We start from the raw sequence: 15902 nt of genomic DNA, 5'->3' as shown, positions 1-15902 counted from the left end.
GTGAAAATCAGCACCTCCAAGTCTGAGGCCAGGGTTCAGAGAAGCAGAGCGCTGGGGTGAAGACTGAGGAGAGTGTGAAGGATGTTCTGCCCTCACCTGCTGTACCGAGGTGTGGGCGGTGACTGAGGTGGAAATGGGCTTCCACTGAAGGAGTGTGAGGGCTGTCCATAGGAGAAGAGCCATTGCTCCTTCACATCAACAGCCGACCACAGCTGGGCTGGTTTGACAGCTGGGCTGCATGGCGCCTGGGTGACCAGCACCGGGACATTACGTCGCTCTGCTGACTTGGGAACGTCTGGAGAAGGAGTACAGTTTATGACCTTCAGATGAAACTGCTAAGCTGCTGCTAACTTTATAACTCAGCTGAACCTGAATCCTCTCGTTCAGGGACGCCTCGATTGGCTGTGCTAATCCTGTTATTGGAGCCTTTCAGTGTTTTTAACTCAGCCATGTCTCAGACTGATTTTGTGTGCAGAACTGTTTGTTATCAGTTAGAGGATAATCAATGTGACATGTCATAAGCAAGCGATCATGAAGTGATCACAAATCCATGGGTGATGAATATGAAATGCAGATTTTGTGATGGGCCATTTAATTATGATTAGTCATCTACGGTGTGTAAATGCTCCACATGTCGTCATGAGTTAGGCACGGAGTTTGAAACCTGCGAGTGAGTTCATTCATTCACTCATGTGTAATAAATGATTTATGATTTGAGTACTTGTTGGTGCACATGCCTCGACAAACTTTTGATCTGATTATGAGATTTATTGTGCATGAAAAATTAAAGTGCAGACACTCCAAGGAAAATAGACAGGTTAACACGGCGGAGTCACACCTGTTTAAAGAACCACCCCATCAACTCATCAGCACAGAGAAAACACAGGAATAAAAGTTCCACACAACAACAAGACGCAGTGAAGCTCATCGCTCCATCAAGAGCACTGCAATCGCATCATCACACCCATCACTGCTGACATTATAACGAGTTCAGCTTTCAGCAGCTCAACATTACACGTGTGAATACTTCAGGGTCCCTGGACCACTGCAGAACCCCCACATGTTCACTGATGAGAGGATATAAAACTTGAATAAAAGTCTGTGGATGCAGAGTAGTGAAGCTCAACATCAGGTTCCATGTTCAGAAGCAATCAGTAGCGCAATTAGTGCTCACATCAGAAATGTCTGACAGCAGGATGGACTGTCCCTTTAATCCTTCCAGCTGCAGCGTGCTCCTAAATCCAGAAATAATCCAGGACCAACAGAGAGCTCTCGTGTGCACGTTTCCTGTCCCTGCCCTTGTAAAGACCTCAGGACACGAATGCGACACCGCCGGGCGCTGCACGTACGTAGATATAATTAGAAAAAGATTTAGTGCATGAGAAAGTGCAGAGAAAAGCCCCGCAGCATGAGGGTAACTGAAATCAGATAACTATAAAACAAGCAGGATGCTCACATCAGTAACACTGAGCTGTAACAGTGGATCATAAATCCATATATATTATATAAATGCTTGAGTATATGAGTATCACTTTGCTTTCTACTCATTTAGATGAATAGAGCACCTGAACAGCAGTGTGGTGCTTTGAGCAGAGTCTATTTCACATGAATCTGAGGACGTATATGAGGTAAAGTGTTGTGGGGTTCCACAGGGATCCATTTTGGGTCCCGTGTTAATCACCATGCTAGCCCTAGGGCTAATCGTGCAGAGCGATGGCCTTGGCTGCCTAGTCTCTGTGTCCTGTTAAAGCCCATCAGCTCTGATGACTCACACACTCGCTCTGCTTCATGGTGCAAAATAATCCCACCCAGCATAAGCACCGCCATTGGACCTTTGACTCAGAGCAGGTCATCCACGCTGTCCTTTGTCCTCCACATCAGTCATCCTCTCACACAGTTGAGCTTCACCTGAAATCTGAAGAGCTCAGACAGACGAACTCTGCAGCCTCTTCCTCTTCCTCTCTTCTTCTCTCCTTAAATTTTTTAAAATAATGAAAGCCTTCTAAAAGTTTGACCTCCTTTTTTTCATGTGTGTGATTGTAAGAATACTTGCTTTCTCTCATTTCCACTGAGTTAATAGTGATAACAACTGAAATAGTCACTTAAGGTAACTAAAGGTAAAGTAATAAAGGTCCCGTCTTTGTAAAGTTCCTGCTGATGATTAACTGTGCAGTTCTCTGCAACTCCAACACTACTCAAATTTCATTAGGAGCCATTACTCTGACATTACCATTTGTAAGGCGAGTAACTACAGACTGGGGCAAGGAGGTTCATAAATGATTGGGAGGGTAAGTTAGCTCATGATGTCAGTGTGTTTCCTTCCTGTCCTCCTCAGTATTTGGAGCTGTTATGGGTCTAAAAGCAGAAGAATTCCTTTTTCTAAATTCTGTGAACTGATCCTTTAATAACTTCTAACTTAACTTGTGATAGACTTGTTGGAGCTTTCCGCCGGGACACATCTGGCAAATGTGAGGATTTATGTGCATCAGATTCCTTGTGACCCCCATCAGACTGAGAATGCTCGCTGTAATGACAGCGGGGCGTATGCAAACACATACACACACTCATTTGCCGAGGTGCATGGCACTAAACTGCTTCCCCAAACCCACCAGCAGCGACGGAGGCGGCGGCTCAGTGCTGCTTTAAGGCGAGCGAGCCAATCTAGCAGCGGCAGCGCTCCATTACACGGTCAGTGAGGTGGGGTGGTGCCGTGATGGAAATAGCTGCCTCTTTTCTGTAGGTCACAGAGGACGCCGGTACACGCACCAGGCCCGTCCGCTCGCGCCGACGTGCTTGTGATTCATCTCATTTCCTCTGCACTCGTCTGAAGCCTGCTTTCCAGGTTGGGGGGGGGGGGGGGGCAGTAAGACGAGCTCACCCTGTGAAGATGGTGCAGAAAGCAATATAACCATGAGTGTGACCGAGGGCGAGCCATCCTGATGCAGACGCTGGCTCGTCAGCTATGCTAATATGTAAATATGCAAATGAGCATTTCCACTCAGGGACTCTTAATTAAAGAAACAGCGAGAGAAAACAAAGCAGCAAGATCACCAGACACAGACAGGAAATTGTGTGCACCCAGGTTAAACATTCAGGAGGAGCGCCACGGTGATGCCACCAATCAGAGAGCAGCCCCTACCTGCCGCTCGCCCTCATATTCAGAACAAACAGCGCCATGTTTGCTCATCGTAATGAGATCCAAACCAGGATCTAAATCACTCCAGAGTGCTGTTTGCAGTTCAGAGCAGCTTCAGTGCCTTGCTTTGTTCTCAGCCCCAGAACCACAGCCGGAACCACAGGCCCAACTAAATACTCACGCCCGAGCCCTCGGACCAAACCGCCACCATGGCCGCCTCAGAGAGACCACACCTCTGATACCGGACGCAAACACCACCTCTGTGGAAGCACTGAAGAGAGAACATCCACCAGGTCACTGCAGCCACGTGCTAAACAAGTTTCTAAAACCCAGTCACGTCAAGTTATTCATGAGCATGGTGGACCAACGTGCCACACAACTAGCTGGAAAAAAGCAAAGCAAGAAAATACTGAAGACTAGAAGAAAGAAAAGTGTCAGAAACTAAAGATGTAAAGACTTCAAACAAAGATTTTAAAGATGAGTGTTGGAGAGGTCATAATTTGAAGAGCCAGACCGCTGAGCTGCTGACCTTAACGAGCTGTTAGCACTGTGCTTAGTTAAAGTTCAGAAAGGTAAGAGTGCTGATCCATGTACTCACTTCAAAACAAACAATAAAATGTTAAAATCAATTCTAAAGCGCACTAAAGTGAAAAAGAGGGAAACACAATCTCGTTTACGAGCGCCTGTCCGGAGAAGAGCTGCAGATGCTGGAATCAATGAGCAGATGAGAGAATGTTTTTAGTCTCTGCAAGTCTAAAAGATGATTCCCTTTCAAGTCAGGTGTTATAAGTACAGTTATGTATACCAGGCATGAACAGGTCCACACCTGTATATGGACAAACCCTCAGCAGCCATGATGGACACAAGGACAGCAAATCATGTAAATTAACAGGTGGTGTATACCAGCGGTCCTCAAACCCCGGGCCTCGGACCGGTACTGGTCCGTGAGTCGTTTGGTACCGGGCCGCGAGAGTTGAGGCTCCGGTGTGAAATGTATGGTTTTCAGGGTTTTTATCGGTTTTCAGCGTTATTTTGTTATCGTTTTTATTGTTAACTCGGTTTTCCTGGGTCTTTTCACGTGTGTTATGAATAAATCTTCTTTTTTTCGGTGCCGGTACTAGTTTTATTTTGTTGTATTTATCCGCGACACATTAAAGGCCGGTCCGTGAAAATATTGTCGGGCATAAACCGGCCCGTGGCGCAAAAAAGGTTGGAGACCGCTGGTGTATACCATGACTCCGTGCAGAGATCTGCAGGTGAAGCCTGAGTGCACACAGGTGAGTGTGTGCACTCAGCGGGAGCTCTGAGAGGTGCCGCCGTCTTTGGCTCAGTGAAAATGAACAGTAGGTCTGACTGTGCTCTTATTTGAAATGCAAATAAAGTCCAAAAACCTTTTAGAGCACCCCGTAGGTTTCTCCTACATTACCTGTGGCAAAGGCCAAATTTAATTACTCCTTCTGTCACTCAGAGTCCCTCTCCCAGCAGTCGTTTCATCCCAGCTGCTTTTCAGCCTCAGTGGGAGGCAAGCCACCCTCCGAGGCCGCCGAGACCCGGAGGACCTGCGGGATTCCCATGATTATGCAGCTCTCCGCTCTCCATCCGGGGTTAATGGAGGCTAAAAGGAAAAGAACGAGCCTGCTCCGGATTCTTTTTACAGGCAATCAAACACGATTCATGCTCCATGTGTGATACCGGCCGTCACCTGCAGTGCACTCTGAGGGGAGGGAGGGGACTCGTTGGGGGGGTCGTGGGGACATTTATTTGGATTTTTGCCTTCTGGCTTTCAGGTTCTTTTGGTGGTCTTACTCCAACTCCCACTCACTGATGTATCTGCTGCTTCTCCATAGGTCACACTTAGACACCGAAACCACAGAAACCTCCTGCTGCTGTCACCGAGAGGAGCTTGTAAAAACCTGGGAGCTGTCTGCAGGGGCAAAGGATCATCTAAATACTCCACCAATAACCACGTCATGACTTTCGGGCCATGCCGCGCCCACCCAACAGCTGACATAACCTCTCCATATGTGGGCAACCCAACATGAGCCACTGCCCGAACTGGACTCCGGACTTCTCTGCCAGGTTTCTCAGTGAGTCCTAAAAGCAGCCCAGGTTAGGTCCCGAGGAGTCATCGAGGAGTTGAGTTGCTGAATCAGCTGATTGAAGAGTGGAGGAGCTTTCCTGCATCATATGTTGGAAATACACATTCTTAAAAACAACCTTTGCACATGTGGGAGCAATAAGAGCATCAATCTATCACCTTCACAGGTTCTTCACAGTGAAGAGATCCAGCCTGCTGTGGAGGAGCATTGCTGCTGCTGAAGCAACAAGCAACTTTTGATGGGAAGAGAGCTCAGCCCAGCAGGCAGGTCAGCTGTTTACATGCTTCTCTCTAAGCATGCTCAACCCGCTGAACTGATACCCACATGGAGGACAGAATATGTGACTGAAAGCTGACAGCAGGACGGATAGAGACGGTAAACCCCGGAAAACTGGCAGAACAACCTCGGGATGAGTTCTCTCCGGCCACCGTGTGAGAATTAAATATGCCACTGGTGCACTAACAAAGGATCTCAGTTCAACCTTCAGGTGTTAGCACCTTTCCTCGAGATTACCAAACCGTCCCACCCGCATCGCTGTTTGTTTCATCCAGATGGTTTGAGGTCTGGATTCTGGGAATACCTTTAGCTTGGAGCCCCTTCTGGGGATTTTAAAGGTTGCCTGACATTTACATGTAAACAGCCAAGTGACTTCAATGTGAGTCACTGTGATTCTTACACCTGCTTCAGAGGTTTTCCTCTGTATTTCTATATTTCCTGTATTTTTCAGACTATAAGGCACTTAAAATTCTTTAATTTTCTCAAAAATCGACAGTGCGCCTTATGTATGAATTCTAGTTGAGCTTACTGACCTCAAACCGATTTTTTGTGGTACACGACACTCAAAAATCTGCTTCAACATAATATTATGGTGTGATTATAAGGACCCCAAAATGGCACCTTTTAAGAGACATGCTTACGGGCCGAAATCGGCCACCTGTCAAACTCAGACACTGAAGATCGAGAATTTGATGGATTTCTGGACGAAGAATGAACTGAAAAAGTGAGTGTTTTGTTCTGTATTTTATGTGTTACAACTGAACAATGTTGAGAGTTATCGTGAATGAGTTGATTAAAGTTTGAATTATGTAACAGTTTTGTTTTGCTTAATGCACCTTATAATCCGGTGCGCCTTCTGTAACAAAATAGACCCGTTCATTGATATTGTGCCTTATAATCCGGTACGCCGTATAGTCCAAAAACTACGGTACATTATCAGTTGTAATCACACATAAATAAATCCAGGACCAGGACAAGAGTGGGAGAAGATCCACACAAGGACCCTCTGGCTGTTTGCTGACCACTGTTTCATTATCAGCTCATTTTAAAAAAAGACCTGATCTCCTCTTTAAAGGCTGAAACTGAAGTCCACATGAAGAGGTGGTTGCATGAATCTTATCTGGACCAAAGCTTCACTTTGTTCACTTTACTGTTTCACCATAGGCACCAAGTGTACTAGGGCTGGCATCTGGAACAATACACAGCTAAAAATGTCATATTAAATTAAAATGTAATATATTTCCAAAGCATAAAGAGTACTTTATGAAATGTACCTGTACATAACGTTAACATTCATGTCACAGAGCTTGAATTTCCACCAAACCGCACCAGCGGAGCTCAGGCTGCACTCCCGGTCATCAGATACATGCACGAAACAAATGTTTGACCTTTGAACTGCACCCCGACACTAACACAGAACCAGTGAAAGGACGCTAGCAGTCACAGTGATTGAATGGTTCTGTCTGCTCGAGCAAGTAAGCAGCCTTGGTATTAGCATTCAGAACTACCTGAAAACAATCCAGGGCAGATTTACTAGTTGAGGAAAACAGCGATCGACAGAAATCCATACAGGACAAGACTGAGTACATCAACTTACACCATCTTACACCCCAAAAATCCCTCCATAAGCTTCAACTGGTTCAAAACTCTGCTGTTCGCATTATTATCAGAATCCCCTCCTACCAGCACATCACCCCTGTTCTTCAGGAACTTCACTGGCTCCCAGTGAAATTCAGGATAATATACAAACTTCTTCTGCTCACCTTCAAGACCCTTCATAACCTTGCTCCTCCTTACCTTTTTGACCTGTTAAGCACTACCTACCCGCTACTACTGCCCACTCACTTTGATCTTCTTCTTCTTCTTCTATCTCGTGCCTTCTTTCCACCTCACCACAGTGGGAAGGAGAGCTTTCAGCTGCTCTACTCCCAGGCTGTGGAGCTCTCTACCCCCAGATTTAAGAAACATTGATTCCCTCCCCCTGTTTAAATCTTTAACTCAAAACCTATCTGTTCAAATCTGAATATTCACTGTGAACCCACTGTTTGTTTTTGTTTTTATTGTCCTTCATTTTGTCATCTCTATTATATGTTTTATTCTATTGTTAAGTGTCCTTGGGTGTCTTGAAAGGCGCTTTTAAAATAATTTAAATAATAATAATAATAATAATAATAATAATAATAATAATAATAATAATAATAATAATTATTATTATTATTATTATTATTATTATTATTATTATTATTATTATTTTATACTTATTATTTTATACTTATTATTATTAATAATTATTATTATTATCATTATTGTTAATATCTATAGAAACTATATACCCTGGCAGCAGTCAGGGGGCCCGTTAGCATCAATAATAACCCGATCGATATATCAATGACTGATAAACATGTGTCAGAGTTGACTGTATGTCCACTGTGTTCGCTCATTATCTTCGTGCCGCTGTGACGGCTCGCCCTACTCTAACTTCAAGTTCCTCTTCATGTTGTAAGCCTGACTCATGCAGGTAATCAGTCCTTGTTACAGATGTCTGTGTTTATTTGTATGAAACATGTGGAAACACGGCCTCACTGTGTGACTGCACATCTGATATTTCTGTTTCTCTGCTGAAGCAGCTTCATCACTCAAAACCACGAAGAGACAGCATGTGCTCACTTTAATCAGACAAGTCCATCAAGTGCTTAACCTCCACCGTCAAGGCTGAGTGCGCACACACACATACACACTAACACACACATACACACTAACACACACATTCCCCACTCATACATGAATAAGCTTGATGAGATGAGTCTGACCTCAACTCTGTGCTGAATGTATGAAGGTGCTGGAAGGAAACAGTTTGAATCATTAAATGATGGCAGTGAGCTCTGTGAGCTCAGCCTCAACGGCCAGGCTGAACCAATGAAAATGCTGAAAATGTGTAGCAGGAAATAAAAAACCAAACAGGGACTGACGGACTGAAGGTGGCGATAAAACTGACCTACAGGAACAGGAGGCCTGATTCCAGCCTGAGATCTTCTCCCAGAGCTCGACTAACAGGTTCAGGTTCAAATGGTCATCAATCCAAACAAAGCTCTCGGATATTAATAAAATGACTGACCTGTAGTCTATGAAGAACATCCTCACGTAGCTCTTCCTGTTCTCCAGATGGCTCAGCACTCTCTGTGAAGGGCGATGGACCGATTTGCTCTGTAAGCAAACTACTACCCCTCCATGGAGGGAGGGGGGTAAAGAGTCTCTGATGTACAGTTTTCGTCATATTTTCTCACCACTCTGGCTCTTTTCTTCTCACATTTTCATATTTGGAACTTTATTATATTAAGATAAACTTGATTTTTCTAACTGAGGGACAGGAACATATGCACTGTGAGTGCTTTTGAGGTGATGATGAGATTAAGCTTGACTGTCTTCAGATGCAGCTACTTCAATGGAGAAGCATAAATCCAGATGTTTAGAAGACCCGACCTGCACATGTGGAAAAATAGAGATTTCTTCTGTTTCAGAGTGTAAATATTTCCTGCAGCTGTGGGTTTGAAACTGTGCATAGCGTTATTTCTGATGATTCCTCTAAGTGTGTGGCACCTTTGCAGTATCAGTCACATGACCTAGCAGCTCTGTCTCAGGTCAGGTGCTGCCTCCATCAGTGGATTCAGCTCATACTCACGCAGATAAAAAAAAAAAACATCCAATCATGTGTGAGCATTTTCCCGGCAGTGCTTCCTTCTCAAGGACGCCTGGCCTGTAGTCGCTAAAGGGGGCAGGTGTGTGCGTGTGTGTGTGTGTGTGTGTGTGTGTGTGTGAAATCCTGACTGGCCCACTTTGAGCCTCTCTCACCTTTAAAGCCGGTGCTTACCAATCAAATGTGTAATTTGCACCTGTGCGTCTATGAGATTTCTCCCCATTAAGCTCTTGAGCTGCTGATTTCATTGATTAGCTCCTCCTCTGGCTTGGCGGAAATCATGCTGAGGAGCCCTAACGAGGCCTAACAAGGGTGGCTCACCTGCACAGGGCGTCCGAGCGGCAGGTGCGCCGCAGCTCCAGACAGCTGGCTTTGTGCCTCTCCTGGTGTGAGCAGGACGGGACAATGGTGCGACGGCGACGCTCAGCACACGCCTGGTCCGGGCACGAGCAGAACAGCAGGGGGTAGCTCAGCTCCCATGACACCCGCTCGAAAAACTGTCGCAGGGCCTGAAACACACGACGCGAAGAAAAAGGTAAACAAGACGAGGAATGTGGTACAGGTGATTGAGTGCAGCGAAAAAGCTAAAAGCACTAAACTATTATTCCTTAATATGAGAAAAGAAGCCTGCATTAACAGTATAGCACAGCCTGTTAAATAATAATATCACTTTCCTAAGTGCCGAGGGAGACAACCGCCTGGCCGGGACTGGTGTCTGCATTTATCTGGAATATAAACTAGGAATTCCCAAATTAGGAAAAATATCTGGAAAGAGAAAAGTGGCAAAGTGGTCTGTTTCACTGAGGAGGGATCTGCAGCATCACTGGTCCCTTTGATTTAATACTCACTAGCTTTACAACAAATCAGTGAGACTGGTGTCCACAGGTATCCACATGGTCGGGATGCTGAGTAAAATGTTAAAAAGAAATCTGAATGATTCAAAATGAGCTTAGATTTTTATTAAAACTGAATTTCCTCAGTTTAAACACGTGACAGGTTTTCTGTTTTATACTGAGAATAAATTCTAGATTTCTGAGATCACTGCATTCTCTATTTATTCACGTTTAATTCAGCATGAAAACTTTGTCAGGATTGGGGTTGTACACGGATAAAAGTTGTTCATGTCACACCTGCAGGAGGCCCTCAGCGTGAACCTCCTGGCACACAGCTTCTGTGCTGATGTTAATGCTGAAGGAGATCTGGAGCGCCGCAGTGACCCCAGTACTAACATAGCGTTCCACACATCTCACGGGTCTGAAACATCTGGGCTCAAAGATCAATAGGTCTAAATGTTTTTGTTAGAATCCCGGTGAAGGCCTAAACTTCTTTGGATGCAGCTCATTTGTTTTGCTTGTTAGACTTGTCAGAATTGTTTGCGGCTAGGGATGGGTACCGGTTCTGACATAAACGGTAGTAACCAGACCGAAAAGCAGCGCACATTTCGGTGCTTTTTTTCCCCTGAGATGTCATACACTTCAGATTCTAGCCAATCATTTTACCTTTGCAAGCGTAGTAGGCAGGCCCAGGTACGTACGTTCTTTTAGAGCAGAGCTACAGATTAAAAATGCCCAAGGTAGGGTTTTTTTTTTTTTTTTATACAGCTTGTGAACTCACTGTCTGACCCATACTCCGGAACAGTAGGAGGCGGTAATGCTCCTTTACGTTGGTTGCCAACCGCCGTTAAACACAAAGAAGAAGAAGAAGAAGAAGAAAATGCCCAAGGCGAAGCGGTCAAAAGTCTGGCTGTACTTCACAGCAAAAGATGCAAACTCAGCAGCCTGCAACAAGTGCTTTAAGGTGATACTGTGCAAAGGAGGTAACTCCTCGAATCTGATGAAACACCTGGCGACGTATAGCATTTTGTTAAAAGCAGAGAAATGCACCGTATTTGATAGCTTGCTGCGAGACCTCACATCGAGCACATCTACTGCTCCCTAGCCCTGCACATCTACTGGCCCCTAGCCCTGCCAGTGTAGCAGAAATCATGACGGATGATGATGCAGCAGCAGCTGTTCTTCTCTGCGTGAGTAGCTTAATGTTGTTCGTGTGCAAGCTAACCACGTTATTAAATTAATGCATGTAAGGTGAACTAGCAAACACCGTTGTAGTTCCATGCGGCTGTCTTCTTGTTTGATGGCAGATACTCCCTTCACCCTGGCCAAAAAGGCTAAAATGACCAAAGGAAAAGTGGGAAACAGCTAAACATGAGAGGTTTTTGGACAAAGTTTGTGTTTTTTTTCCATTGTTTAAGCACTGCTTGCAACCAAGAATGATACCCTATAGCTGCAGAAAAGGCTAACATTGTTATCTTTTTACAAAAAAAACTGCTAAACATGAGAGATTTTTGGACAAAGTCTGTGTTCTCCATTCTTTAAGCACCGGTTCGAGCACTGTTTAAGCACCGTCACCGTTTCAAAAGTACCGGTTTGGTACTGGTATCGGATAAAACCTAAACGATACCCATCCTTAATTGCGGCATCATTTGAAGACATAAACTGTAGATAAAAGATGGACTTTGCCTGCAGTCTTTCTCATGTCCATCAGGGGGTGATTCCTCAGGTCTGATTGGATAGAAGTCTGTTCGAGAAGTCTGAGCGTCCTGTTCAACTGGTCTCTGAGCTCAGTTAACTGTTTCCTGTCAGGTGTGACTGAATCAAACAGGATGTTACCTTTTGCATTATTATAATTGCAGGGTCGTGACCTTACAATATAAAACGCCCTGAGGCAATACTGAAGCCGAAACCTGACGAGTCTAGAATTACTTCAGCTGTGATGTTTCCTGACACGCTCAGAGAGGCTGCTCTGGATCCTCACAGTAAAATCTGCTGCACTGAATCTGTGTTTGAGCATCTTCAGTGTCACTGACTCACAGTTGGTAAAAACTCCTCACTACTCTGAGCCGGGAGCAAAACTGGCAGTTTTTCTGCAGGTGTTTGGCTGTGGCCCGGTGATGAGGACACACAGACTTATTGGATTTTCCCAGGAGTCTGTGATCCATGGAGCCCAGGGGTGTTCATCTCAGCCTCGGAGCTGTGGAGCTGAATTTAGATGCTTTCTCAGGTGAAATATAACCGTATTAAAAAAGCATTTTAAATGCTGCACTTTTACTTGACTATTTTTAAAGATTTTATTCCAACAAACAGTTTGTGTAATTCTGCCACTGACGTAAAAGTGAAACCGAGGAGGAGGAACTTGAAACGTTAATAACCTTTTAGCCTTTAGAAAGCTTTTAGCATCACAGCCTGCGCAGCGCTGATACCATAACACCAGCTCTGCAGTCCAGGCGCTGTCACATCATCACCATCATCAGAGAGACCCTCGGACGGTTTAAACATGGAGGCCGTGAGGTTTGAGCCTCAGGTGCCACAAATGCTGTAAATGATGCTCAATCACTCTGAAGGGCGCTGAGACACGGGCAGCTGTCAGTGCTAGCTGTGTGCTTACTGCACACGTGCATATGTTTGTGCTGGTGGAGCATTTTTTTTAATGACATCATCTGACCAATAATATGGCTGCTATGAGGTTACTGTACTAAAAGATCATCTGAGAATAATTACATAATTTACACCTGCAGGTATTATGACCTGGTAAACAGATCAGTCTGTGAGTGAGTGCTGCATGCTCTCAATTTACATGAACTAGTTTCAGTCAGAGGCTCAGAAGGAAAAACGGTTATTTATTTAATTTTTATGTTGGCCTTATTGACAGATACAGTGAAGAACTGGCAGGAAAGCAGAGAGAGAGAGGGGAAAACATGCAGCAAAGGGCCGCGGGTCAGATTTGAACCTGGGCCGGCCGCTCTCAGCCGTACAGCACATGGGTGCCTGCTCAACGCACTGAGCTCAACTGCCACCCTGAGCAGTTATTGACGAATCAGAAAGTTGGAGGTTTGACCCCCTGCTACTGCAGTCTGTATGTTGAAGTACCGTTGGGCAAGATACTAAAGCCTGGTGCATCCATCCGAGTGAGTGTGAGTTAAACCACTTGTTTCAATACAGAAAACTGTGCCTGTGTGACCAGGAGGATGAGGCCTGAAGGACCTTCAGCATAAAACAGGGCTTATACTGTTTTATGCTGCCTATACTGAAAAAGGACAATTTTGACAAGACACAAATGAACAACTACAGGCCGATCTCAAATCTCCCATTTTTAAGTAAGATCATTGAAAAAGCAGTTTCTCAACAGCTCAATTACTTCTTAAAACAGAATAACTGCTATGATGCCTTCCAGTCGGGTTTTAGACAGAACCACAGCACTGAAACCGCTCTGACCAAAGTGTTTAATGACAAATGTCTGAATACAGACAGTGGAAAAATGTCAGTCTTAGTTTTACTGGAGCTCAGTGCAGCATTTGACACAGTTGACCACAACATATTACTCAAACGACTGGAGAACTGGGCAGGTCTTTCAGGAACTGTACTAAACTGGTTCAAAACATACTTAGAAAACAGGAAATACTTTGTATCAATAGGTAACTTCACATCTGAGCAGACAAGTATCACATGTGGAGTTCCCCAAGGTTCCATCTTGGGACCCCTTCTGTTTAACATTTACATGCTCCCACTGGCACAGATTATAAAGAACAACAAAATAAACTACCACAGCTATGCAGATGACACACAATGTCACCAGGAGACCGAGACCCTGTACAGGCTCTTGGTAAATGCATTGAGGAAATTAATGACTGGTTGTGTCACAATTTTCTTCAGCTAAACAAAAACAAAACTGAGGTAATAGTCTTTGGCGCCAAAGAAAAACGATTACAGGTCACCAGAGAACTTCAATCTATACATCTAAAAACCACAAACCAGGCGAGAAATTTGGGTGTAGTGATGGATGCAGACCTAAACTTAGAAAAACACATTAAGACAATAACAAAATCAGCTTACTATCACCTCAAGAATACAGTGGGGCAAAAAAGTATTTAGTCAGCCACCGATTGTGCAAGTTCCCCCACTTAAAATGATGACAGAGGTCAGTAATTTGCACCAGAGGTACACGTCAACTGTGAGAGACAGAATGTGAAAAAAAAAAAATCCATGAATTCACATGGTAGGATTTGTAAAGAATTTATTCGTAAATCAGGGTGGAAAATAAGTATTTGGTCAATAACAAAAATACAACTCAATACTTTGTAACATATCCTTTGTTGGCAATAACAGAGGTCAAACGTTTACTATAGGTCTTTACCAGGTTTGCACACACAGTAGCTGGTATTTTGGCCCATTCCTCCATGCAGATCTTCTCGAGAGCAGTGATGTTTTGGGGCTGTCGCCGAGCAACACGGACTTTCAACTCACTTTCAACAGATTTTCTATGGGGTTGAGGTCTGGAGACTGGCTAGGCCACTCCAGGACTTTCAAATGCTTCTTACGGAGCCACTCCTTTGTTGCCCGGGCGGTGTGTTTTGGATCATTGTCATGTTGGAAGACCCAGCCTCGTTTCATCTTCAAAGTTCTCACTGATGGAAGGAGGTTTTGGCTCAAAATCTCACGATACATGGCCCCATTCATTCTGTCCTTAACACGGATCAGTCGTCCTGTCCCCTTGGCAGAAAAACAGCCCCATAGCATGATGTTTCCACCCCCATGCTTCACAGTAGGTATGGTGTTCTTGGGATGCAACTCAGTATTCGTCTTCCTCCAAACACGACGAGTTGAGTTTATACCAAAAAGTTCTACTTTGGTTTCATCTGACCACATGACATTCTCCCAATCCTCTGCTGTATCATCCATGTGCTCTCTGGCAAACTTCAGACGGGCCTGGACATGCACTGGCTTCAGCAGCGGAACACGTCTGGCACTGCGGGATTTGATTCCCTGCCGTTGTAGTGTGTTACTGATGGTGACCTTTGTTACTTTGGTCCCAGCTCTCTGCAGGTCATTCACCAGGTCCCCCCGTGTGGTTCTGGGATCTTTGCTCACCGTTCTCATGATCATTTTGACCCCACGGGATGAGATCTTGCGTGGAGCCCCAGATCGAGGGAGATTATCAGTGGTCTTGTATGTCTTCCATTTTCTGATGATTGCTCCCACAGTTGATTTTTTCACACCAAGCTGCTTGCCTATTGTAGATTCACTCTTCCCAGTCTGGTGCAGGTCTACAATACTTTTCCTGGTGTCCTTCGAAAGCTCTTTGGTCTTGGCCATGGCGGCGTTTGGAGTCTGACTGTTTGAGGCTGTGGACAGGTGTCTTTTATACAGATGATGAGTTCAAACAGGTGCCATTCATACAGGTAACGAGTGGGGGACAGAAAAGCTTCTTAAAGAGGACGTTACAGGTCTGTGAGAGCCAGAGATTTTCCTTGTTTGAGGTGACCAAATACTTATTTTCCACACTAATTTACGAATAAATTCTTTACAAATCCTACCATGTGAATTCATGGATTTTTTTTTCACATTCTGTCTCTCACAGTTGAAGTGTACCTCTGGTGCAAATTACTGACCTCTGTCATCATTTTAAGTGGGGGAACTTGCACAATCGGTGGCTGACTAAATACTTTTTTGCCCCACTGTATATCAAGGATAAAAGATCTGATGTCTCAACAGGACCTGGAAAAACTAGTCCATGCATTCATCTTTAGTAGGCTTGATTACTGTAACAGCATCTTTACAGGTCTACCTAAAAAATCAGTCAGACAACTACAGCTCATTCAGAACGCTGCTGTTCGAGTCCTCACTAAGACCAAAAAAGTGGA

General features: G+C 44.6%; 1 protein-coding gene across 1 annotated transcript in view; it reads right to left on the bottom strand.

Annotated features, from left to right (window-relative positions):
- gfra2b (GDNF family receptor alpha 2b) overlaps positions 1 to 15902 on the bottom strand; it is a 148107-nt gene that overhangs the window by 30772 nt on the left and 101433 nt on the right. Inside the window, exon 5 of the mRNA XM_026174688.2 lies at positions 9527 to 9714. Coding sequence (XP_026030473.1) covers positions 9527 to 9714 — 188 coding nt within the window. The remainder of the gene's footprint in view (positions 1 to 9526; positions 9715 to 15902) is intronic.

Source organism: Astatotilapia calliptera, chromosome 7, assembly GCF_964374335.1.
Source record: "Astatotilapia calliptera chromosome 7, fAstCal68.1, whole genome shotgun sequence".
NCBI lineage: Eukaryota > Metazoa > Chordata > Actinopteri > Cichliformes > Cichlidae > Astatotilapia > Astatotilapia calliptera.
This window is presented reverse-complemented; position numbering and strand designations above follow the sequence as displayed.